This window comes from Myxine glutinosa, chromosome 10 (genome assembly GCF_964187855.1).
Source record: "Myxine glutinosa chromosome 10, kmMyxGlut1.1, whole genome shotgun sequence".
Taxonomy (NCBI): Eukaryota; Metazoa; Chordata; class Myxini; order Myxiniformes; family Myxinidae; genus Myxine; species Myxine glutinosa.
In genome coordinates, this window is record NC_136270.1 from 49,035,500 (window position 1) to 49,062,985 (window position 27,486).

The following is a 27,486-nucleotide window of genomic DNA, read 5'->3' on the forward strand; positions in this document are numbered from 1 at the left end:
TACGGCCTTCCTGCGGCATCTTCCCGACTACGGGCCGACACTGTTGCGGCTGCATATCGACTACAGAAGAACTGCCACGTCTCCCCTGCGGCTATGGGAGACTGACGACGACAGCAGTAGGACTAGTGGCGGCCGAGTTACGACTGCCTGGCGACTGCATTACGACATACCACGATTCCATGGCAAGACAGGATGGTGTGAGGGTCTCCGTGGAGTGAGGTCCTGTGGTGCCGACAAGGATATGGCTTTATTGTTTGGACTTGGGACTTTTGGGAACTTTATTTTTGGGACTTTGGTCCTTTGGAAACTTTATTTATTGGACTTGGGACCAGTGGAAATAATTTGTTGGACTTTATTTCCATTCTCTCTCCCTGCAGAAAAGTTTGATTATTACATTACAATGATACATCTTTATTAACTTTCTTATTGTACATCAAACATCTTTATGCTTCATGTCATACATCATTGAAGTGAATAAAGTGAAATGTAAAATAGAGAAATGAAGATTTAAAAAGTTGTGTGAATCGTTTCCAATCGCCGGCGGTCTTATTGCAGTCTTGCGGACGTCGGAGTAAACCGCCACCCGGCCCCAATGCAGTCGCCGCGATCCGCCATCGGCCGTAATCTAGCCGCCAGACTGTCGCCATGCTGCCGCCGTGCATCCGCAATGCAGTCGTCATCGATCTTCAACAGTCGCCATCCCACTCGGGGCGTCGTCGCAATGCAGGCGCAATGTGGCCGCCTGCAGTCGCCATACTGCCGCCTGATATTGATGGTCTGTCACATTACCACCCGACATCGCCAGTAGTCGCCGAAAAATCTTGATCGCCGGCAGTCGCCGCTAGTCGCCAAAATATCCGCCTATGTGTGACCTAGGCATAAGCGTAGTCCTTTCCTATGTTAGTTTTGCATTGAGCAGGCCCGTGAGTAGGGCGGTCTTTTGGCGCTAGCATGCCATGTGGCAGGCCTGAACAAGTCTGGCGAGGCCGAAGGGAGGCGCTGCAGGAGGGAGTGGACGGTAAGCGCGAGCCGCCAATCAGAGCTCGAGGGGAGTGGCTAACCACGGCAACGGGAGGCGGAGCATGCAACATTCGAGTAAGGCCGGGGTGGAGCCATAAAACCCTGCTCCGAGCCCCTCCACCTCAGTTCAAGTTGAGAGTTCAGAGTTCGCCTGAGTCAGAGTTGAGTTGAGTTCGGGGAAGGCATTGATTGAGTGAGAGTCGTGTACACAGGCAGTTGAGTTGAGTTAAGAGTCACGCAGCCCATGAGTTGGAGTTCCATTCAGAGTCGGATTGTTGGACTTGATCACTGAAATAGCCACGCGGTACACAAACTTGCCCTGTGCCCTGCGCTGTATTAATCGTGCGTTCGAGAAGACGACCGTTCCGGGCCACAGACGCGTGATTTCCTCCTGCCTGCCTTCTCCTGCATACGTGCCGTGACCGCCAGAGGGCCACACCAGGCGAGCTGTCCCGGAGAGACTGACGGCACAGCGCGTTTGGCGCATGGACTTCTTCTCTTCTTCTCCCCATGTGCATGAGTGGGCCCTGTGTCTGGGATTTTAAGTTAAATTGGTTAAGCTTCTGCTCTGTGTCCCCTTTCCTTATCCTGATCACTGTACATTATAATCAATTGTGTTATTCCTCTTATTTGACCGTTCCCATCCCTTCCATTAATTGGCCTCGCATGGTACGAATAGAACCGCTCAAATCGGGTTCCATAAAAGTAACGGCACGAGTCACGTGATACGCATACCGCTCAGGCGTACTCGATTAAGCGTGGCTCGTGCGAGGTCCGGTCCCCGCTTTCATGGCAGCGGGGGTTAAAGGTACGTGCGGCGTCGACCCGATACCCTTTTTCACGCTTGCTGCGGAAGTGGCGATTCGGCCTTGTGGACACGAAGACCCAGGGGAAAAAAAGGGGTTTAATCCCCCCTTTGTAACGTGGAACGGGCTTCAGGAGATCCGCAACAATATATATGAACCCCCTTCCTCTCCTGCCTCCCCCCTCCCCCTTCCTCCCCTTCCTTTCTCTCCCACCCCCTCCCCTCCCCTCCCCCCTCCCTCCCCATCCCCCCCTCTCCCGCCCGCAACGCCGGGTACTTCTGCTAGTCTACTATATAAGAGAGCCGTTGGTCTGTGTGTCACCATTTTTCTCAGAGATGGCTAAACGGATCTTCGTCAAACTTCCAGAGGTTCATCAGTGAGTGCCTGGAAGTGTTTTAGAGGGGCGGTCGGGGAAAGTTCGTTTTCTTGGATTTTTTTTTTTAATCGCTTCATAGTGCCGAAGCCTTTTTGATTAATGAGTTATATACAAGTATACATTCGCATAAATAAATACAAAGCAATCACCAGACATTTGAACCCAAATAACAAAACAATTCCAGAAGCGGTCGAAGTTGGTGCTAAGGCTTCTTCTTCTTTTTGAACGTCATCATACTTAACTCAGAAACGTGATGAACGGCACATTCAGCAGCATACATTAAACGAAAAGGTAAAATGATGATTTCATATTTGTGATGGATTCTGATTTGGATGTAATTGCTTTCCCATTATATTTGCCCTCATTTCAAATATGTTAATGTTTCTTTTTCGCTTGAGCAACGCCAGGTACTCCAGCTATAAACGCTTTTATACTTTACTCGGGGTACAGATACAAATTTGTCTGGAGGGGGGGAGTGTAACATAGTCTATGTGGCCATGGTCTCATGCAGGGATGTGGAGGACCGGAAGAGGTGCGTAAATTCTGTTTGTAAATGTGTACCGTGTAGCGCCACCTGGTGATGGTAGCAGAGGGTATTACAATTTCCTTTTTTTTACCTGTGCAACACTGAGGTTATGAAGCACTCTTTGCATGGGAAAAGTTTTCCTCCTTCCCTTCCCTTCCCCCCCCCCCCCCCCCCCCCGGAGCTTAAATAGTTCCAAGGTTACTTTTTCTTTACTTTTTTTTCCCCGATGTGAGAAATGTATTAGCTACATATTTTAATTGTAATCTGACTTTTCAGTTTCATGTCGTTGTTGTTATGTGTTGCTTGTAAGTTGGAAAGGTTTGAAAACAAGATCGATAGTCTAACAATGACGAAGCTGGGCTAAAATCTGCTGAGAGAGGATCTGCTGTCCCCCTGTCGTACATCACCAGATCTTCAGCTCTGATTTGGGGACATTTGTGAGGGCCATACATACATCGGATGGACAGACAAACGCTGTTGCAGACGGCATTATCCTGTGGGCTACACTGTAAAAAATCCCATGATGTCTGTCAATTTTATCCCCCTCACCCCCCTCTCACTGGAAATTTTACAAATCGCACCCTGAGGATACATATCATTACTTTGCTGAGCTTTGATTCATGAAATAATTCTCCAGAAACAATGCTGAGTTTGCAAAGCATCATAGGAAGTTCCGTTATTTTACTGGTTCAGGTTGAGACACTGAGGTTCCGTTCATACAAGAGGTGTGCAAAATGTAGAGCAACAAAATCGTAAAATATTCCAAGACATGCCAACGGCTTCATTTCTTTTTCAATATCCAGGTTTGTTTATAACTAGCAGAAGCCCATGGTAAAATACCACAATACAAAAAAGGAAGCCTTTTTTAAATTGAGCTGGTTGAAAGAGCTCAATATGGGAGGTTATATATTTCTTAACAGCAAAAAAAAAATTGTATATTTTCGGGAGTGATCGAAGCAGCGGTCGGTTTCCTATACACTACCCGATTCAATTTGTTGTACAATTGAAAAATATATAATTTTGAAAAATAAAAAAATTGGTAATTAAAAGAAAAATAGAAAAAAATTAATACAGATAGACATTGGTCTGATGTCTTCCTTTCAAGTTGACAGGGGTCAAAGGTTAAAATTAGTCTATATCAATTGAGAGCTTTGTCCTGCCAAGCTTTTCTATTTAAACTAATCCAGACAAGACAGCACAAATTGCTCAGCCCCAATAGACTCAATTCAAATTCTTTCTTTTTTACACAACTAATTTTTTTTTTTTTTTGTATACTGAATCGAGGCTCGTGAAAGAGCTGACATTTACTTCACAAACAAATCAACCAGACAAACAAAATATATAAAAAGAGGGAGCGGAAGACAAGATGGGGAGAGAAGGGGAAGCACACAAACACTTGAGAGCACACAACATTTGAGAGCAGGGAGATGTGTGGGAGGGAGAGGGCTTGGGGGGAGGAGGCGTGGGAAGGGGGGGGGGGGGGTGGGAGAAGTATAAAACACAAGGACACCAAGGACTTCCAGGACAGAAGTTGGTATTTCAAAAAAGTGGAATTGGGGTGAAATTAGCGGGGATAGAAAAGATCAAGGTTTTGGATGGGGGAAGATAAGAGATGGTGGTGAACAGCTGTTTTAAAGACCTGGAGGGTGGTTGGGATTGAAGAGAGTGAGGGATTTGTTCCAGAGGCGGGAGAAAAGAGGAATGAAGGAGTGAAGGTGAGCAGAGAGTCTTGATTTTGGCAGTTTAACCATAAGAGGGTTGCAGGCAGATCTTGTGCGACCTATAGGAATATTTGCGGGACAGAGCCCAGAGAGAGCTGGGGGGGGGGCAAGGCCAGAGAGGAGTCGGTAGAAGACGGAAAGACCACCAACCTGCCTGCGGTGAGTGAGTGAGAGGCCCTTGGAGTTAGCTTCATCGTGGGAGATTCCAATGATTCTGAAAGCTTTGGTATCAACAGCGATTGCTAAAATTGCTTCTTTATTTTATTTAAATCATTATTTAAATGACGTTTTAAAATGCTCAATCTCCTCTCACTGCCATTTTCAAAGACATAGTGCCTTGACAGCTTCTTCTACCAACATTTTCTGTCTCTGCACTTGCCTTGTCATTGTGATCCAACAGCGCTACCTTCCTTGTGCTTTCAACAAACCTTCCCTTCAATCTGATCATGTTGATCTTCATTTGGTGGAACTTTAATAGATCTAGAAGATGAACCTTATTTGGTAGTGAGTGCTAGCTCACAATGGCACCATACTACCACCAACAGGCATCCCTACCATCCATTCCTCTCCTCTTTCTCACTCCACAACAGTGTGGTCTACCACTATTTGAGGTCTCTGATATTTCCATTCAGATCATTCTGAAGCTCCAGACATCGTATTCCTAAAGGAAACGTTCGTCTCACAGGATATCTTCAAATCCTCTGTCTCTTTCTGGTTGTTTTCGCTTCCCTTTTGATTGGCCCCTACCCCCATTATGAAGGCAGTATTATCTATGTCGAGAATTATATTCCTCACTCTCAATTGTCCACATCAACCCAACGCCAGCCATGACATCACAGTAAAGACTTTTTACGAATCTGTGGGTCTGTGTGTATGTATATGCATGTGTATATTGTTACGTGCTCCTCCCAAAACCCCGGTCACGGTGTACCTCCTAGCCTAGAAAGGAGTCACGGCAGAAAGATGTGCTATTATGTGTGCCAATGACCAATGGTGACACCACACCAATCAATCGATACCAAAAACCAAGTATTGTATTAATATCGCACAATAATAACAACCTGCACAAGTACAAGAACCTCAATTGCACAACAAACACCATATAATTCCTATGATGGTACCACCAGTTTCTTAACTCAATAACTCAAGGTACTCCACGTGAGCGAACTGTAACACCCCCAAAGTCACTGTCACGACACCAGGCCAAAGTCGATCCACGCTCCGGTGATCACAAGAAAAAAGGTCCTATTGAGACCTGGACCCAGGACGGCTGACAATCGACGCTGCAGAAGAGCCGCTGGGTGAGGTCGGGCCGACGTTGGTCAGGTAAAAGTTCACCCAAAAGGCGACTGGGAATTCACACCTTCGGTTCACCAGACAATGATGGTGACATGAACGAGCAGCAGTTCCCAAGCGGAGAACCGCGAATTCCCAAGCGAAATCCACGACACACACGAGAACCAGGCGAATCGCTGGTGCGAGGTGAAATGGCAGACGGGCCCGTAATGGAGGCGTACCTGCTATCCAGCGATGATTCACTTTCGGAACCAAAAGCAAAACACATCACGCAGGTTTATCTGCCACAACAATAACGACACTGTCACAGGAATCCCTTTCCCGGGGAAACCAATATTCGCTCGTGACCAACGTCCACCAGCGTCCGCTCGACACCTCAAAGCAGATCGGCCTTCCTTTCCCGATCTCACTTGATCCGCTCCAGCCTCTTCTTCCTCCTCTTCCGGTTTCTCCCGATCCATTTCGTTTTTCTTTTGAAACACTCATTTTTACCTTTGAAGACAGTTATCACCATTTCACACTCAAACTGTAACAATAATAGTATATGAAACTAAAAATGCTTCCAGTGGATGAAAACCACAAAGATGGAAGTGATGAATCCGTAACAATATGTATGTGTGTATGTGTGTATGTGTGTATTCCATTTTATTGAGGCACTGAAATGAAATTCAATTATTCTCGCAGAACAACTCAACCTGATATTTCTGACTTACTGAATTCAGACTACTCAGTTTTTACACAGCTCAGTGGGTACTGGGTAATCAATCGAAGTAAGGCCTTTGCACTGTTTGAAATTGTCGAGTTTAGCTGCCTCTGATGTCACACACCTTCCTGTACACATAACATACCTGATAAAATGATTTGAAAAGTGGTCAGGTGCACTCCATTGCCGGTAAAAACAAATTCTGCTCATTGCACTGCCACGCTATGTAACGTCATGGCGCCTAAGAACAGATCAAACCTTAGGGTTGGTTAGAGGCTCGGAGTGGGTCATTTACACAGTGTGAAAACTATATACATGGAAAATGTAACTAGAACCTAGAACCGCTCTCCATATATTCACGAACATACACAGTAAGAAAGGGAACTGTTTCCGATTGCTACATAAGTTTGACAACTCTTGAATATTCATGAAAATCCATCCTTGGAGTTCCTGAATGAATTCAGGTGCATACTACGATTTAATTGTTACAATAACAGGTTTTGTTTTGGAATAAATTACAAAAGGACTGTGAGTAAGCGATGTAACCTTAATCAGAAGTGGTGTCAGCATCTAGGTGAGTATGCCCCCTGTTCCCTTCATTCCTGGACCCCTCCCCCACAACCCCTATAAAAAATCCTGGATCCATCCCTGGACTAGATGATACATATATACACTTGCTCCATCTATATATATAAAGTAGAGTTGGCCTCTATCTATGATCTCTAAGATCTCGAGAACCCGTGGACGGATTTGCGAGCGGAAAGTACTGTTCGACTCGGGATGGTCCCAGGAATGTCACGGAGACATAAACATTTAAAAAATTTCGGGTTTTAAAATTAGCGTATTATTAGCACTAGCAGAAGAGAGAGGGATTCGAAGGGAGGGAGCGCAGCGCTTCTAGCGCTTCTGACTACAGCACACCTTAAAATTAAAAAAACTTCGGGTCTACAATCTCTAAGATCTCGAGAACCCGTGGACGGATTTGCGAGCGGAAAGTACTGTTCGACTCGGGATGGTCCCAGGAATGTCACGGAGACATAAACATTTAAAAAATTTCGGGTTTTAAAATTAGCGTTCCCCTCCCCTCCTCTTCCCCCTCCCCTCCTCCTCCCACTCCCGTGCAAAGCCGGGTACCTCTGCTAGTTATGTATAGACTCATCAGGCATCACTAGCAGGTAAATGGCAGTTAAAAAAAAATAAAAAAAAATTAACTATTTGGTTTTTTTTCTGGCATGACTCCGCAGACCGCTGCTGGCAGTTAATCGCGGTATTCAGCTTAACCAGCAGTTTAAAATCTCTAGTATAGATTATTATTCCACTCACAGGCAGACAGCAGCTACATCACTCTTTGCCAACCTGGAATCAATTATAGATGTTTGTCTGATAAATGTCTCATGTCTCAGTCATGTAAAATCTCAGTCATCGGCTGGAACTCCGAAAGGATCATCAAACGAACCCACCGACATATAATCATGGTCAGCCCTAGAAGAGCGCCCACACCATCAGTCAACACTTCTCCTTGGCCATCCACATTAGAAAAGCTGGCCGACAAAACCAACTGCAGACTGGGCAACTCATTTCTTAAACAAGTACAAAAAGTTTTAGTTAAAACAAAAGCCGCGTCGATGTTACACAATGCCTAGATGCAGCTGTGCCTATAACGTCGATGTTATAGGCACAGGACATTCCTATTGATTCGATTACTTGATGTTATTTTTGTGCAAAGTGAAAATATATCTCGGCAATTTCCCGTGTGTGGCGACGAATTTTTAATATATCTCGGCATTTTCCCATCTGTTATTTCAGGCGGTGTATGACTGACCATGCCGCGATTTAAAAAAAAAAAATCTCGGCAATTTCCCGTGTGTGGCGACACGTGAACGAAGCTATGCTCCTCTCTCCACATTATTGTGACGACGTATGAATTAAATATTTCATCGTGACGATTGTCATCAAATGGACGAATTTTTAATATATCTCGGCATTTTCCCGTCTCTTATTTCAGGCGGTGTATGAGTGACCATGCCGCGATTTAAAAAATATATATCTCGGCAATTTCCCGTATGTGGCGACACGTGAACGAAGCTATGCTCCTCTCTCCACATTATTGTGACGACATATAAATTAAATATTTCATCATGACGATTGTCATCAAATGGACGAATTTTTAATATATCTCGGCATTTTCCCGTCTGTTATTTCAGGCGGTGTATGACTGACCATGCCGCGATTTAAACAAAATATATATATCTCGGCATTTTCCCGTCTCTTATTTCGGGCGGTGTATGACTGACCATGCCGCGATTTAAAAAATATATATCTCAATGGATTTGAAGTTACAGGCCTTTGAGAATTAATTTCGTTCTATAAAGGGCAACTTTCATCGGATTTTCTTCCCGTTTTTTTTCAACCGAGTCTAAAACTATGTTAGCGACTGTGAAAAATGAAATGATATATCGAATTTGATTTGAAATAAAACTGTGTGAGAGAGGAAGACACCACGGGCCTACAAAACAGGCCTCAAAGCTATGCGAGTTAATAAAATGGTGGATATTTGTTTATATGAAGCCTCTCCCAAAATGGGTGGAGCTATGGTTCCCAGAATGGGTGGAGCTTCGAGGTTTTGTCTTCTCTGCAAGAACAAGAAGAAGAACAAGAAGAAGAACAACAACAACAACAGCAGAGGGCACTCTATGACCAGCGTCTTGCGACGCGGCTAAAAATCAGAACTGCTGACAGTCTACTAGGCCTTTGTCAGCAGCTCATTAGATTACCCCCTAGGGAGTGAGGCCTCAGCATTCTATCTATCTCTTGCTCTTCAAATCAGTTCAATTGTTCCAAAGTGATGGACAGGCAAGAAAATCATTAATGCAACAGGAGAAGGAGAAGCAAATGACAGCATGAAGACATAAAGGACATAGTGCAAAGGAAACTGTATAGAAAGCGTGAGCACATGAAGCACATTGGAAGATATTTCATTAACACCAGACCAGACCTCACAGTCAAAACTCAAACACAAGTTTTTGCAAAGTACTTTATTGAATAGGAAATATTTTGAAATATATGTAAATGTAGTGAGTGTGATGTTTATGTAATATATATATATATATATATATATATATATATATATATATATATATATATATATATATATATATATATACACACATCATTTGGGTGTACATACGTGGCAGGGTTTTAGCAGCTTAGAAAACATAAAATGAGAGTAAATATCAGAAAAATACAAATTCTGTTCTGTGCCCTAAGTTGTAGATTTTAGAGTAGAATTGTGCAATACATAATATAAAATGAGTTAAAAAGGGAGGGGGAGGGGATGGGTAAGGATAAATAAGTGATTATACAACGATGAGATCAACCATCTATATTACACAGTTAATAATTATATGCAGTTTATAGGCACTCTACATATTACATATGCAAAAATGACAAACTTCGACCATCACGCTACTCCACCCACGCTGTAGGTTCCCTACATGAACCCTCCCTCCCTATCTCTTCCCAACACCTTTCCCCTTTTCTCCTTACTCCGCATCTCCACCACCTTCCCTCCCTTTATTTTCTCAAAATTTTTTTTCCTTTCACCATCTGCCCTCCCTCTCCTCCTTCCAACACTGCCACCTTCTGGCATACGTCATATATACAGTGTTTGCTCTGTAGAGCCAACTATTCAATTGGCAGAGGACAGGAAACAAGTAAAGATAAATATCAGGTATAGAAGATCCTTTATCTGTTGACCTCTAATTGTAAAACTTGTCTTTGAAGAAGTAATGTAAACAATAATAATCGACTTTCTTCCACGTATCATTAAAATAAAGTTAAATAATGAATGAAAGAGTAATACAGCAAATCATGGTATTATTGATGGTAACATAAAGGTATAACCTCCATAAATTTAGGACCATTTATTTTTATAACTTTTAATAATTTATTTTTTATTGGAGCTTAATATTATCATAATCTCATGAGAATCGTCAATCGCTTCTGTAATGTAGTCATCTTCTTCTTTACAACTCGACTTTGACTCTTCCGAACTTAAAAAGGGGAGTTAAAAAAGTTGTATTGGAACTGTCAACAAAGATGTCGGGCTCTGTGTTTATTTCGTCATATCTAACAGGATATTCAGTCACCAAAACTTTCCTTGTTGTGGATAAAACGTTGGCATCTCTCGCAGTCTAAGCCACAAGATGGCGCCATCGGCAGGTCCTCTGCTTCTTTCTCTGAGCAATGCAGACGAAAAACCGATGGAGGGTCAACTACATCAAATGGGTCAAGTGATTGGGAAACAGTGAACAGGCCTTTTTCTACCTGTACCTTCACATTCAGTTTGTTAAGTAAATAATTTTGTCAAAATGAGATTTACAGCTCAATTCCAATATGTGAAACATAATTTGTCTGAAAATCCATACAATAAATTTAAATATCGATGACAAAATAGAAACTACAACTTTTAAACACAGTATCCTTATAATAATTTTCAAACATCACCGTGATAAAGAACAAGTGTATTGTTGGAACTAGATGGTCAAAGGCTTGAAAGATGAAGGCACGGCAGGGTTATCTGAAGCCCGCACATACACAGCGTAGTAAGGTAGTAGTAAGGTACACGGACATAAGGCTGCTGTTTGGTAATTTGAAAGTACTGTCGTCATTACACATTATTACTATTGCTGTATACCTAGAGTTTTGGTTTCTAGTAGTGTTGTGCTCACGGGGACAATGAAATGTTCCGATTCTTAGGATGTGTGTCTATCATTAGTGTGTGAGCATGTTGTCTGTGTTAATTAAACCCAAACCCAAATGCCCCCTGCCCAAAAGGAATAAAATCTGATACATACTATTTCATACAATTCAAATTTTTATATTTTTTTTTTACAAAAAAAGCCTCGTCTCCCCCTCGCCCATATATTGTGAAGTTGGGTATCTTGTCTATGCAGCATCTCATCCTTCCCCATTCCTTGGTGTTCCCATTCCTGTTTTTATTCCCAGTCTCTCTCACCTGCCTCCTCCCTTGTACCTGTCTCAATCCCCCCCTCCCACCCCTACATAATTCCTCCTCCCTTTCCCTTCCATCCAGCAGTGTGTGTGTGTGTGTGTGTGTGTGTGTGTGTGTGTGTGTGTGTGTGTGTGTGTGTGTGTGTGTGTGTGTGTGTGTTTTGGAGAGGGCAAGGAAGAGGAAACTTGTGAGGAAGGGAGTAGATGTGAGATAATTCAAGATCTATTAACTTCCATTGTATTCCAACAATAATTTTGATTAAGAAAATGCGGTATCATGTGCTTTTTCTCCATTTTCCCATGAATGACATTTTACAGACTATTGCAACCCTACATGGACCAATTAATGAATCCTGATTCAATGGCATAAGCAAATCTGTCAGTGAAGACATTATCACTTTTTGAATGTCTAAACAACGCATCCCCCACTCCCTATTGATAAACAATGCTTTACTTACATGTGAGGAAGGAAATATCACTAAATGCTTAGTTATTTTACCTTCTTCAATCGGCTTTCATCATTACACCTAATGTGCTCAAGACAGCCAAATACCCCCCCTGGATTATGTGCTTCCTCGCAGCCAAAGCCACGAGGTGGCGGCATTACATCTGAGGAAGGACAAAACTGTCAGAGAGAGAGAGAGAGGGTTCAGTGTAGAGTGAGTACATTGATTGTGGGCCTAGCTAGACTACGCTATAAGGAGCGGATGAATACGATAGGACATTATATATGATAAAGGAGGCGATTATGATGGGGTACGTGGTTGATACAGATGTTTAAGATGATGAAGGGTAGCATAAGTGCAGAATCATTTTTCAGCAGAATGGGCAATGACAAAACCAGGGCCACAGCTTGAGGGTAAACAAGAGGAGGATTAAGATTGTAGTAGAGCAGGGGTCCTTCACTCGAGAGTAGGAAATGCATGGAATTGTCTTCCTGGAAAGATAGTGGAAGCAGAAACAGTAGATATGTTTAGGTTTGAGTTAGATAGATATCTAGAAACATTGGCAATAGTGGGGTACGTGGATATTGGCAGGAATGGTAGGAAGGTAGCTCAGGTATGGATGTGTCATTGGATAATTGTCATGATTGTGATGTCTGTGAGAGGGTCTCATCTAAAGGTGAATGTGCAGTCTGTGGTTTCTCATTCCTCCCCCTACAACCGAGTTCACCCCCCTCCCCCCTCATAAAAAAACAAAAAAAACAATCCATAACCAAAATAAAAATATCATAAATATGTTTTAATTCTAAATAATGATTTTTTTTTGTTATATATTATATATATATATATATATGTGTGTGTGTATAAAATACCCTGGTGAATTATGTGCTTGCCCGACTGTGCTCATCACCACTCATCCACTCCACTTCCTCCCCCTCCCTCCAGTATATTTAAGTTGATAGACTGCTAGATTGAATTAACATGGTGCTGATGTAGCACAGGTTTGAAGGACCAAATTGGTCAAAGTTCATTGTGTATTCCTCCTGTTCCTACTACATCCAAGTTCGAACAATTTCCTGAAATAATATATATGTATGTATGTATGTATATACGTATGTATATATAAATATATATATATATATATTATATATATATATATATATATACATATATATATATACGTATATATATATATGTATGTATATATATATATATATATATATATATATATATATATATATATATATATATACTATATATATATATATATATATATATATATATATATATATATATATATATACTGTATATATACTGTATATATATACATACATACATATATATATATATATATATATATATATATATATATATATATACATACATATATATATATATATATATATATATATATATATATATACATATATATATATATATATATATATATATATATATATATATATATATATATATATATATATATATATATACATACATACATATAAACATACATACATACATATATATATTATATCAGGAAATTGTAAGATATATTTTTCACACTAGCCCCACGCAGGAATTTATTTCCTGTATATTAAATTGCTAGATGAGTTGATCTTCAATGCACTTTTACACATTTACATACACATACATACACTCACATCCGGGGTCTGCCTAGCAGGCACGTGAGACATCGACCATTACAAAGCTCACAGTGTTATTGTGAGAAATCTCTGAGGATATCCCGGAGACTCAATAGCTCAGTGGGCTGTCACCGCATAAGTGAGGAGGTTCCTGGGTTTGAGTCCCGGGTTGAGTCAGAATTTTTTCACACTAGCCCCACGCAGGAATTTATTTCCTGTTTATTATATATATATATATATTCCAATGTTCTGTAAGAATGATTAACTTAGGTTGACCCTGGCCATAAGCCTCCCTGTCAGCTAGCTTATCATCTCCCGAGTCGGCTCATTGTTCATTCTGTTTATGTTTCATTCCCTTTTATCTAATGTTCTAATGTATCCTTTCCGATATAGATCCTTATCTTATCAATCATAGATGTTAAATCGTGCAAAAGGCCAGCAAGTCATGTAAAGTATTTGTAAGTAAATAACCATTCCATTTATGTGCCTGTTGGCTAACAATGAGTCAAGTCTTACATAAATAAAATTGTTTAAATTTCATGAATCTTTTCTAAATATATATATATCTCGTCTGCATTTATGCTGCGGATTTTAAAGATCTCAGCTTTCAAAAGTGTGGACCACTCTGTACCATTATCTTGTTGAAATAACTTTTTCCTTCTTTTTTTAAGTTATCTGTATACAACTAGCACTGTATACGGTGTGGGAATTCCAGCATTATGGCATGATGATACAGGCATGATGGGCCAAATAGCCTCCCACTCACTGTAAATTCCTTGTACAGTACAGTATATCCTTGTCATATTCCTGAATAAAATAAACAAATGATCGAAGACAAGTGTGAGTTATCTCAATGTTTTTTGTTTTTGAGACTCGTCAAGTCAGGGATAGGCCATCTAAAATATTAAACGAATGTAGTTTTTGTTAACGATGCGGTGCAGATAACAGCTAGTGACGTCATAACATGATTATCATTGTCTCATTGGGTTCCGTAAGTAAATTAATTTCAGATCCATGTACAATTAAAGTTGTGAATGTAACATGATGCGATGTGTTGTACGAGCCAAAGAATACACCTGCGTTGTGGGTGGTGGAACCATGGCTTACTTAGCCCAACTAGCTTGCCAAGGGATTGGAATCAATTGAGCATGAGGTCCACAAGCATTGTGTTGGAGCAATTACTGTTTGTAGTACTGAAAAGGGACTTGTTGAAACGTTGAATGTGAAGTACCATATCTTATTGGATGCACATGATAGCATTGTTGGCGTTGCAAATGTTCTCGACAACATTAACGGTTTAAGGTTTCAAGTTGTGCATTGCCCTCTAATCAACCTGACCTCCACCAGATGTCATGATGACATTCTCTGTATACGTGGTTGAGACACCAATCATATTTCCCTGTGGATATAAAAAATCATCAGCTGTGTTTTGTCATATACAAGGTTAATGTTTACATTTGATGTTAAACCAAGATGCCCAGAGTCCGATAGAGAGAAAGAAAGACAAATATGACTATGTTCAGGGGTATACAAAATAATGGGGTCCACAAAGGTCAGAGTTTGGGTCAAAAGTCAATAATTAGGTGAAGATTGATGGTGTATAAGACAAAGGTGTGATGCAGCAAGGTATGGATTGGTAAGCGGTTTCAAAGAAGCTCGTACTGACGAAGGTGCATTCTCTGGATGATATCACGACAATCCTGAAACACCCGACGAATGTTCTCCGTATCCACGGCGCAAGTGAAGTGTGGGTAGCAATGATGCTTCCCGCTTCCGCTTGCTGTGCTGATTCTCTGTCGGAAGTAACATGGCAGTGATACAACTGCCCATCTTGAATTCTTTGCCATGTTAGATTTAGTATAACCTCACCAAACATCACAATCATCAACCCTAACCACCCTGTCGTCTCCATTTCTTTTTCTCAACCCGACCGGATCAATAATTCTCCCAAACTTTTCTTTTTTAAACACCCTTACTGTAAGCCCAGATTTTCACAATTTTTAGTGTTCTCTATTTCTTTATTTTTTTGTATACAAGATCGAGGCTCGTGTAAGAGCTAAGAGTATTTCTTTAGTCCAATCACCTCTGCTTTGTTATTGGTTGTTACCACCTGATACCCTGGCCATTCTCTTACTCAGTTACCTTTCTCTGTTCAATCACCTCAGCCATTGATTCGTTACCACATTCACCAATATTATAGTAGTAACTTAAATTGTTTTTCTTTCCTTTCTTGTACACCACCTTATCAACAACAATTTTTTACTTATTTAATGTTTCTTACAAATACCCTGCACCCCTCTCCCCAAAAGAGTAGCTCAAATTCATTACAAAGCTCTTCCACAAGTAAATGCCTTGGTGATACTCTCTCATAATACTGTCGCGCAACTCCGATTAACACCAGAGTTGCGGATGCCGATCGCGAAGGCTTTACTCCAAAGGCGAAAACTCAATGGCGGATTCCAAAACCAAAAGCTACCCCAAGCGCGCGGGATGAAGGGAGGCGGCGAGAGCCACCACAGCCTTAGCTATTAAAATCAACCACCCGGAAAACTGCGTTCAGGTATATACAGAAATAATACAAGGGTTTATTCAGGAAAAAGCAAGGACAGGAAAAGCACGTGCCGGTAATGAAATATTCTAAATCGGGATCCTGCACACCAGATATTGAATACAAGACGAGGGGATATGAAATACGAAAATAACACGTCATGTATCATGTAACCGCGGAGCTCGGTCTTATCTGGTCTCGTTGTCTTGTCCGTCCAACGCGGCTCCAAACTCCGGCGTGGAGGAATCCTCCGTCCGCCTCGCACGCCCCGCTAGGCCCGAGCCAATGCCCTCGCCACTGCACACGAGGTCCGTGCACCAAACTCCAAAGCACCGAGCACCGCTCCAAGCACCAGCACCGCTCCAAGCACCACGAGGTCCCACAGCAGGACAGTGAGCTCCACTCAGGCTACACCTCAGCCCAACTCAGGTCGGGATCTCTGAACGACTCGACCGGGCTGCTTAAAACAACTCCTCGTATCGACTCGACTGCGCAATGGCGTTCGGCAACTGGCATTCAGCAACTCCCTATGGCTCAACTGATCTCCTCCAGCGAACTGCAATGACGTTCAGCAACTGCTCTGGATCAACTGCCAACTCTGCCCGTGCGCACCTCAAACAAACTCCAACTCCACTCGTGCACACCTCAAACGAACTGCCCGAAAATGGCGCTTGGCCCTCGTTAATATCGATCTTCTTCGTCACGTCAGCCCTGGCGCGCCGCCAACCAATCAGAGCCTCCACCAACTCGCCGGCTCGCCTAGGCGCACGCCCACTGAGTCTCAGTTCCGCGCGCTCTTGTTTATGGTGTTATAGCACGTGCTATGCGAGGTGGATAGGCCTGTCGGAGGTGTAAATGGTGGCGGCCATGTGACGGTGTTCTGTCCTGATTTCTTCCTAAGTCATGTCAGGGGGGAGGGCATTGTTAGTGTTGTACTAAGGGATCCTAACGAAGTGTCTAAGTGGTGTGCAGTGCCAAAATGGACAGAGGTTTGGCTAACCAGGTGAGACATACAAGGGCGCTACTCCTTAATCCTTATCACTCCAGGGGGTCGGGGAGGAGCACTACGTATCACTCGAACCTCCTGGTGGATTCACAATTATACATCTTACCCGACAAAACGCCTACACATGAACTTATTACAGGTAGTGTTCCTTACCGCGACATCCCGAAGCATGTTACCTACTCAGATCTATTCTGCTCTATATATCACTACCCAAATTCATAACAATTGTTACGTGCTCCTCCCCGACCCCCTGGTCACGGCGTACCTCCCAGTCCCGAGAGGAGTCACGGCAGAAAAATGTGTTATTCTGTATGTCAAAGATCAATGGAGAAGCCACCCCAATTGTTACTCACAAACAAATACTGTATTAAGATCACACAAGAATAACAGTAATCAAAAGTACAATCAATATCCGATGATGGTACCATCAGTTTTGTAATATATAACTCACTTCGCTCCAAGTGAGTGAACCAAGAACATTCCCAATGTCTCTTATTCCTGGCTCCAAGCCAAAGTTGATGTGCTCCAGCGATCGCCAGAACGATGTCCCATCGAGACCAGAATCCCGTTCGGATGGAAAGAACAGTCCCGCTGCAAACGCGGGGCACAGGCGCCCTCAAGGCGACTGGGAAATCCAACAGCCCCTCCAGGCGACCGAGAGATCACACCCTCGGGTATGGACGAATTAACCTTCAAAAAGCCGCGTCACACAGATGCCCCAGATCGACGTCTGAATGCAGTGAAAATGGGCGAAAAGAGACGAAACAGTGAGCGAAGCACAAGTCCTGCATGAGTCAAAATGGCTGACGACCCGTTCTTGAGATGTAACGGCCCGGCGATAATTCTCCTCGGAATCCACTGCCAAAAACCTGACATGCCGGTTGATCGGTCACAGCCATGACAATTCTGTCGCAGGAATCCCTTTCCCGGAAACCCGAAAGTTCGCGAGTGACTCTTGCTCGCCGACGTTCGCTCCAGACTGCAAGTAGCTCAGCTCCTTCTTGTCCGTCTCACTCGCTCCGCCATTTTTCTCCCTCTTCTTCCTCTTCGTCGTCCGGTTCCCGATCCGGTTTCCTGTTTCTTTTAACATTAACTTTTTTACCTTTTGAAAACAGTTCATGGACAATAAACCTTTTGAAAACAATAATAGTACAAGGAATCAGAAATATTTACAGTGGATGCAAACTACCACAACGGAAGTGACGAATCCGTAACACTTCCCCCCCTCAAGAAAGAAAGTTTGAACATAGTGAAAACTTTCTTTGTAGGCAAAACTCTCCCAACAAACAAAAGTAAACTCACACCCCAAATCATCAATTCCCGTGAGCAACGATACTCAATATTGCCCAAAAATAAAGCAACAAAACTTCAAACAACCTACAGAGATTTCCAAAGTTAGTTCACTCTGGACAAAGCATCAGCAACGACATTATCCCTGCCCTTTACATGCTCAATTACCAAGCCAAACTCCTGCAAAGCCAAACTCCATCTCATCAACCTCTGGTTTTTATTTTTCATTTTTTGAATGAAGGTTAAGGGGTTGTGATCAAAAATCCAAAGTCACGCAAATCTAAAGCACTTTTTTAGGGAGGCCGAGCTGAGACCCAGGTTTCATGGTGGTTGGGTGGTGAGGCCTGGAAGTATTCACTACATGGACGCCTTTAGGAACGTGGAGTTCACGGTTAATCCGTGTAGGAATCTTGGCTCGGCTGCTCCGCAGCATTCAGTGCTTCAGCTCTTCCTAACTTTCATAATAATCACGGCTAGACCGCTTGTCGCTGTAGTCACGTGAACAGCGGTCTCCTTCTCGGCCACTACCCTGATAATCATCCCTTCGGGAGCTGCTGTAACTCTGGGAGCCTCCATAGTAATATCGACTGCAGCCACCACCAAAACTACTACTTCCACCCCAGGAGCCATAGCCACCCCTGAAACTACCTCCACGTTTTCCTCCGCTGGAGCTCCCCCAACGACTATGGCCTGCCTTCTCTACTGTTATGGTCCGACCATCCAAATCCTTGCCATTCAAATCCTTTTCTGCAGCTTTGGCGTCCTTTGTGTTTTCAAACGTGAAAAAGCCAAACCCTCTTGACTATTGCGTCTCCATATCTTTTATCAGCAGCACTTCCAAGAGCGGTCCATATTTGCCGAAGACAGAGTCTAGAACATCTTCCCTTGTGTTGAAGTTCAGTCCACCTACAAAGAGCTTGCCAATATTGCCTCCATCCCTGACTTGTGTGTGCTGACACTTAGTTTCAGGGTACCTGACAAGAAATGTCTGTGCAAAGCGTGACGTCAGTACCTTCCCCTTCTCTTCAGAGCGCTTCCTACCCATAGCACGAGTCGCGGTACAGGATGGAAAGATACCCAGAATCTCCTGCTCTACCTGTGCAGTGTTATTTTTCATACCAGGCTTTTCAACAAACATCGGGTTACGAGAAACTTGACCACCGGCCAAATCATTCCCGATAACAAAAGATATTCCCTCTACAGGTAGAGTGGCTTGTAACCCTACGGTGACCAGTCCTGACACCAAATCTGACTTCATATGGATGACATGAAGTGGGGCTTTAACACAGCCACCAACCCCCTGTAAAAGAACACTAACACCAGTTGCCGTCTTCTCTGACAATGGCAAAATGCCCTCAAGCATCAAAGATTGATGTGCTCCTGGGTCCCTCAATACCCTACCAGGTCTCTGGTTAGTCAAGTCTCCATCCAGTGACACAAACCCCTCTGAAATAAAAGGTTTGTAACCCTCCTGAATAAGGTCGTTCTGTGATGCCGAAACTTTGGCATGGGAACCTTCACAAGGCACTGTCCTCCAAGGACGATTTCTCGCATTTGCCAATGCATTCAGAGTTGTACTAGTCTGACTCCGCTCCTGATTTTTCCTTTCCAGGGCATAACATTGGGACATCAAATGTCCAGGTTTCTTGCAAAAAGTGCAAGTAGGCCCGGAGAAAAAACTCGTGGTCTGCCTCGAGCCCCCCGGAAGATAAGTCTGTCTTGGAACTGTAGTTTTCTGATCCATAAAAGTTGCGGTATCAGATTTGTCCTAATAGTCATCTTGAGGCCGCCCCCATGAATATTCGTGCTCCACACCGGATGTACCATAACTCACCTGGCGAACTCTAGGCGGGAAGTTAGGTGTGTGTAACCCCATCCTGTGTGTCAAGGCATAGTCATCTGCCACGGTTGCTGCCTCATACAACTCTAGTCCCTTCTTTTCTTCCAGATGTACTTTAATGTCCTCGTGGACACACTGTTTGAATTCCTCCACCAAGATCAATTGTCACAACAGTTCGAAGTCTTTCCCAATCCCCTTCGAATCACACCACCGACCAAACATGGTTTCCTTCATTCTGGCAAACTCCACATGGGTCTCACTCTCCCTCTTCCTGGCATTCTGGAATTTTTGCTGGTAAGCCTCAGGGACCAATTCATAGGCTTTGAGAATGGCTTTCTTCACTTCCTCATAATATGTACATTTGTCAATCGGTAAAGCCGAAAATATATCTTGAGCTTTACCCACCAGAACACTTTGCACTAACATAGTCCAGGACCTCACAGGCCATTTTAGCATTTGAGCCACTTTCTCAAAGTGTAAAAAAAAACTTGGCTACCTCCTTTTCATTGAAGGGCGGAACCAGCCTCACATGTCTACCAACATCCCAGGTGTTCTGACTAGTTGTCGAACCAGCCGGCATTGATGCTACCTCTCCCCGTTCTCCAATTAATTCCAACTCCTTGAGTTTAACTTCCTTCTGATACTCCATGTCATGTTCCTTTAACTCCCTTTTGGCTCTCCTCTCCTCTGCTCTTTCCTTTTCTCTTCTTTCTTTGAGTTCCCTTTCAGTTCTCCTTTCCTCTGCTCTTCTCTCCTCGAGTTCACTTGCAGCTCTCCTTTCCTCTGCTCTTTCCCCTGCTCTTCTTTCTTCTTCAGCTCTCCTTTCCTCTGCTTTTAACGTTTCCTGGCTCTGCAGTTGCATCTCCATTTTCCGGAGCTCCACATTTTCTTTTTCCTCGGGTAACCAATCCAAGGCTACCTCTGTCCATGTTCCTTGTCCCACCAGAGATTCTACCACCAATGTCTGCATCGCTGCTTTCTTCATCTTAACTCGGACCTCCAAGTTAAAATGTCTGGCCAATATCAAGAGTTCCGATTTTTTTAATGCTTGGAACTGTGCCTCATTAGGGGACGCCGCAAACTGTTCTGCGTCAAACACCATGGTGACTATCAGTTAACACCTGTTAACCTTCATACAAAAATTTTCAAATTTTTTTGAAACATTTGGGAAGGTTAGAAAATAATTCCAAATTTGAGAATTTGGGGAATGTTAGGGAATTCTATCCCGGACGAGTGTTATCAGGGAATTTAATCCCGGACGAGCCCCCAATTTCTGTTACGTGCTCCTCCCCGACCCCCTGGTCACGGCGTACCTCCGAGCCCCGAGAGGAGTCGCGGCAGAAAAATGTGTTATTCTGTATGTCAAAGATCAATGGAGAAGCCACCCCAATTGTTACTCACAAACAAATACTGAATTAAGATCACACAAGAATAACGGTACAACAATAATAGTAATCAAAAGTACAATCAATATCCGATGATGGTACCATCAGTTTTGTAATATATAACTCACTGCGCTCCAAGTGAGTGAACCAAGAACATTCCCAATGTCTCTTATTCCCGGCTCCAAGCCAAAGTTGATGTGCTACAGCGATCGCCAGAACGATGTCCCATCGAGACCAGAATACCGTTCGGATGGCAAGAACAGTCCCGCTGCCAACGCGGGGCACAGGCACCCTCAAGGCGACTGGGAAATCCAAAGGCACCCTCCAGGCGACTGAGAGATCACACCCTCGGGTATGGACGAATTAACCTTCAAAAAGCCACGTCACACACACACCCCAGATCGACGTCTGAATGCAGTGAAAATGGTCGAAAAGAGACGAAACCGTGAGCGAAGCACAAGTCCTGTGCGAGTCAAAATGCCCGACGACCCATTCTTGAGATGTAACGGCCCGGCGATTATTCTCCTCGGAATCCACCGCCAAAAACCTGACACGCCGGTTGATCGGTCACAGCGATAACAACTCTGTCGCAGGAATCCCTTTCCCGGAAACCCGAAAGTTCGCTAGTGACTCTTGCTCGCCAACGTTCGCTCCAGACCGCAAGTAGCTCGGCTCCTTCTTGTCCGACTCACTCGCTCCGCCCTTTTTCTCCCTCTTCTTCCTCTTCGTCGTCTGGTTCCCGATCCGGTTTCCTGTTTCTTTTAACATTAACTTTTTTACCTTTTGAAAACAGTTCATGGACAATAAACCTTTTGAAAACAATAATAGTACATGGAATCAGAAATATTTACAGTGGATGCAAACCACCACAATGGAAGTGACGAATCCGTAACACAATACTGTTACCTTTATGGGGGTAGTTGAAAGAATCCCATAGTAAAGGTAGGACTGTATAATTATAGCATTGCCCGTGGACGTGGACATGTATGAGAAATCTCGATGTACTTAAGTAGGAAAACTGTAGCTTAAGATTGTTTATGTGTCTTCACATGAGGGGTGAAGCAGTGATAATTAGTTAGGGATTAAGGTTAGTTTTTCCCAGTATGTGATTTTTCCCTCGGTGATTTTCCCTAACGTTCTACATTTACCACGGCCGGCCATGAAAACCCCATTAAACAACATTTACAACCAACGCCGACCCTATGAACACTCACCACAACTAAGCCCCACCCACATGAACACTATTGGCAAAAGGCCCCGCCCAGTAGAGGCGGAGGATCAGTCGGCGGAGAAGAAGGCCGGCAGGACATGCCCCAAGGGACGCGATTGGTTCTCGCTCGGGAGGAAGAGGAGTGCTCTTCTTCTGCTGGGTCCGACAAGAAGTTGGCCATTTTGGTGCTGAATTAAGTATGCGTGCTTTTGGAGGGAGCTTTTGTTGCGTTGCGTTGGCAGCTTTTGTTGGCAGCAATGTTGGCATTTGAGCTTTTGTTGCATTGGCAGCATTTATAAAGAGGTTTCGCCTGTGGTACTCTCCGGGGGAGCTGGAGGCTGCATTGTGCTCGCCCAGGCAGTGGAACCTGAAAGAGGGCGGTCTTCACTGCTTGCCTCACAGCTCTGGGCGCCTTCGACACGTGGGCTTTTCGTCGGCGGTCGCCATCTTGTGTGCTTCCTGAGCCTCGTCACCACCACTCTACTCGAAAATGACCACTTGAGGCCAAAGCTGAGTGCCGGAAAACCACAAAGGGATTTTATTTTCTTTCATCTGTCCCCTTGTCTGTTTTGAGTCTGTGTGTGGAAGTACATCAGATAGGAATTTTATTTACCTCAACATTAATTTTGACATTTCCGTCCTGCATTTATTCTCATTAAATTATTTGTTGAACTTACTGTCGTTTACTTGTTTGTGGTTTCGGAATAAACCGGTGTGTTCCGTTCAGGTTAACGCTTCACCTCCCTTCATTCCGCGCGACAAAGATCCTGCCATTTTTCGGGGTGCCGCCTCGGGAGTAAAACTGTCTCGGTTATCCATCACCCAGTGGTCTAAACCACTGGTGACAGGACAATACTTACCAAAAACTCATCCCGGATGAAGAACTTGGCACGAGACACCCGCGGGTCTTCTCCTTGCGGTGTGGGAGCTGGTAGTAAGAGTATAGGGTATCAGCAATATTAAAAAAAAACACATTGCACATTGAGTTTGTGGAATCAGGCTGTGATCACTTTCAGAATTACAAACAGACTGCAATGCAATGATGTTGACAGCCTTTAAAGGTGAAATGATGGTGTTAGCCTTAGGGCTACTGTGGAATTAAGGTCACTATTTGATGCTGTTATCTTCTCTTTCATTTCCTGTATAGACTGGTTGTTTTACCAAACTTTTAGGGCCGAATTTACGAAAGGCATTGAAGAGTTAGATGCGTGTAGAATCGCTAATCGTGCAATGATCACCTGTTCAAAGTTAGTCGCCATTCACCGAAGAGTGATTATCTAATGCGGATTGAAACCTAATCACAAGCGTTTAAATAACAAAGAAACAGTCACATGTCTGTGAGGGCATGTTTAAGAGTGTGTGTTAAGGCCTTGAAGCAAGCAATGCATGGCTTATAATTGGCAGTTTACATTGGGTGGTGAATATTGATGTGTTAGGAGTTATTGAATGATCTCAATAGGAGGCAGAAGAGGATAGTGATAGGGCAGTTCGCCGACTGACGTGCATTGAGAATACTTGAGGATAGATGCAATCCTCTGGAGAAGTATGACAATATCATATTTATCCAGAGTTACTGACTTTCGAAGGAATCATTTCATTGTTTGCTGAATCTAGTGCAACATGACATGGATCAACGTACGATGAGGAGCAATCCGCTGAATCCCCTCCAACAACTGTCCATAGCGGTGTGATTCGATATAAGTGCATCATTTCAATTGGATATTGAAGGCCTGGTGTTGGCTTAGTGGTTAGGGTGCCGGCTTGGGATCCTATGGATCCTGGGTTCGAATCCCGGTTGATCGCTGAATTAACACCAGGGGGGTTAACTCAGCCTGTCATCCTTCCGAGGTCGGCAAATTGAGTACCAATTCACTGATAATTCCCTGTGTGTCGCAAGAGGTGACCAACAGGGTTGGCGGCAGGAAGGGCCATAAAACATTGTTTCAAAAAGGGGACCACGGTGCCCGAAAAAGGCCAACCCCTGCTCTGTGGGGAAAAATAGCCTCGAAAGGTGGTTCATTTCAATTGGACGTTGGAGATATGGGTGCTGTCTCACAGATTAATCAGCTGTTTATATCTCTCTTCATAAATTGCTACTTATACGGGCGATTAGCTGTGCACATACATCAATGTTTTTGTCACTACGTATATAAGGGTTAAGGCATGTGTTAGCAAGACGGTCACTAAGTGCTTTTCGTAAATTCGGCCCATAGCGATTTCTGAAGAAACACGTGTACAAAACAATTCAAAATTGGGAAGATCCGTATTTTTAAAATGAAGGCACCACCACTGAGTGCAGCCACCCAGGAGTCAAGGGTCATATCTAACGTTTTGACCACCAAGTGATCTTCATCTGAGACTATGCTGGTATTGGGTGTGCAGGTCCCCCTGTGCAGGTGTGCAGGTGTGCAGGTGGTGGAAGGGATCACATGACTGCAATATGCAAATGGTGAGACATCACATCGTTTTTATCATTGCCTTGTGATGAAAAGGTGATGAGCCATGTGATGTCCCACCTCCCTCTTTAGAGAATAATTGAAACCTGGCACACATTGCGAGCACACTCCCAGATGAAGATCACTCACTACCCATACTACTGCTGGGCACCTACACTAGTTGGTGGGGCCTTCGTTTTTGGATCTTCATTTTTAAATACCCAAATTGTTTATTTTTTGATGCCTGGTTACAAAAGGGTCTTGTGAGTGGAGAAAGTGTGGTGTAAAAGAGTGTTCTTCATCTTCAAGTTGTACTGTTCTGTTGTGTAGGTGAGTGCGCTGTCTTGTTTGTTGTTAAGAATTTTAATTCCAACATGAAGATCCGTAGTACAGTCGGGCATGTGCCACCCACCATCTACAGGTATTGCGTAGTTGGCGTACTCTGGGAAATAGTCTTCAATCAAGAACTTCCCAGCAAGAATCTTGTCCTCCAGCATGTCTTGTTTATTCAAAAAAAGGATGACCGAGATCGTTTTCAACCATCTGCACCGACCAATGACAGACCACACACAGAACTTGCATAACTCAGCACGAAGCAGAAGTTACTTAAATGTGATGCAGTGTTACTACCTATATGAATGCAATGAATTTGTTATCTTTAACACTCCAGTTAAAAAGGAGCTTGGTATAGGTTTGTGAACATCACTGGGTTCGGGGAAACAATTATGTCGGCATTTATGGTCTGAAAATTTTCTTTACTAGTTAACCATCAAAAACATAAAATCACCATTTTAAAAATCCGCATGAAAATCTTAGTTAAATAAACCCTTATGGGGCCACTGAGACAACTTCCGACCAGGAAGAGATATCACTGAGACAATGTGGTTAACTCACTCCAAAAATATCCTTAAATCTTACCAGGGAATTTCCCTAAGCCTGAAGTCTACTCTTGCATGGGGGATTTAAAATCCCTAAAGTAAGGTGAAGAACCGCCTTTTAAGGCCATTTCTCCCCGCAGAGCAGGGTTTGGACTTTTTTGGGCACCAGGGTCCTCTTTTTGAAGCAACGTTTTATGGCCAGATGCTCTTCCTGCCACCAACCCTGTTAGTCCTTATGGGGATTGCTATCTTTATTGCTATCTAACAATAAAGTTAGCTATTATTGCTATTATTGCTATTTATTGCTATCTAACATTGCTATCTTTATAAAAAAAATCTCTTCCTCACTCGCCCTGCACTGCCCTCTCTCCACCTCACCCCCAGGAATACCTTTGGCTACGGCTTCCCCTTCGCTCCCACCTTTTGTTCATATGTGTGTTGTACCATCCACCAAACAGTGATGACTCCATCTACATCTCGCTGTCTGATAATATGGACCAACTTCTATCTACCCATCCCAACTCTCTCTTCCTCATATGTGGTGATTTCAATTGTCACCATGCCAGATGGCTGGGTGTGGGTACCACTCTCACCAGCCATGGCTCTTCAGCAAAGGACTTCTGTGACTCACTGGGGCTGACACAATCTGTCAATTTCCCAACCCGGATCTCAGTCAACGGAGCATCTTCTCTTCTGGACTTGGTTATGACTAACTTCCCTGAAAATGTCTGCTGCTCTTCTTCTGCTCCAATCGGCTCATCTGATCATGTGCTTGTCAAAGTGGACATCTCTCTGACCATTCTCAGAGAGCCTCCTCAGCGTCGACGAGTCTGGCATTTCACTCAGGCCAACTGGCACGGTCTTCAAGCAGCCATCAATCATCTGGACTGGTCTCCCATCTCTACCGCCTCTGACATCAACTCATCCTGGGAATTCTTCCAAAGTAAATTGCTCTCTCTCATGCACAGATTTATCCCATCTCGTCTTCAGTTGTCATACCCTTCCTCCTGTCCATGGTACACGGAATCTTGTGGTGAGGCTGTTGCCCAGAAACAACTTGCTTTCGTCTCCTGGAAAGCAAATCCAACGGAAGGAAATCTCATTTCCTTTCACAAAGCCCGAAACAAGTGTGTGTCCACCCTCAGGAGAGCCAGGAAACAATATCTCTCTGTTCTCAGGACAGAACTCTCTTATCTGTCTCCCTCTTCCAAATCCTGGTGGTGTGTGGTCAAATCTGTTTCTGGTGTTTGTTCCCCCTCCATCCCCTCCCTCACCTCAAACGGCCACACGGCTGACTCCGCACGTGAAAAAGCTGAATGCCTCAACTCTGTGTTTGCCTCTAAA

General features: G+C 43.5%; 1 protein-coding gene across 2 annotated transcripts in view; it reads right to left on the reverse strand.

The window, feature by feature from the left end:
- Positions 1–15,196: 15,196 nt before the first annotated feature.
- LOC137434520 (guanine nucleotide-binding protein G(olf) subunit alpha-like) overlaps positions 15,197–27,486 on the reverse strand; it is a 152,409-nt gene continuing 140,119 nt past the window's right edge. For both annotated transcript variants that reach the window (XM_068127623.2, XM_068127624.2), the window contains 3 exons: positions 25,677–25,807; positions 23,690–23,757; positions 15,197–15,343 (listed from right to left, as the gene is read on the reverse strand). In XM_068127623.2, the coding sequence (XP_067983724.1) occupies positions 15,197–15,343; positions 23,690–23,757; positions 25,677–25,807 (346 nt within the window). The remainder of the gene's footprint in view (positions 15,344–23,689; positions 23,758–25,676; positions 25,808–27,486) is intronic.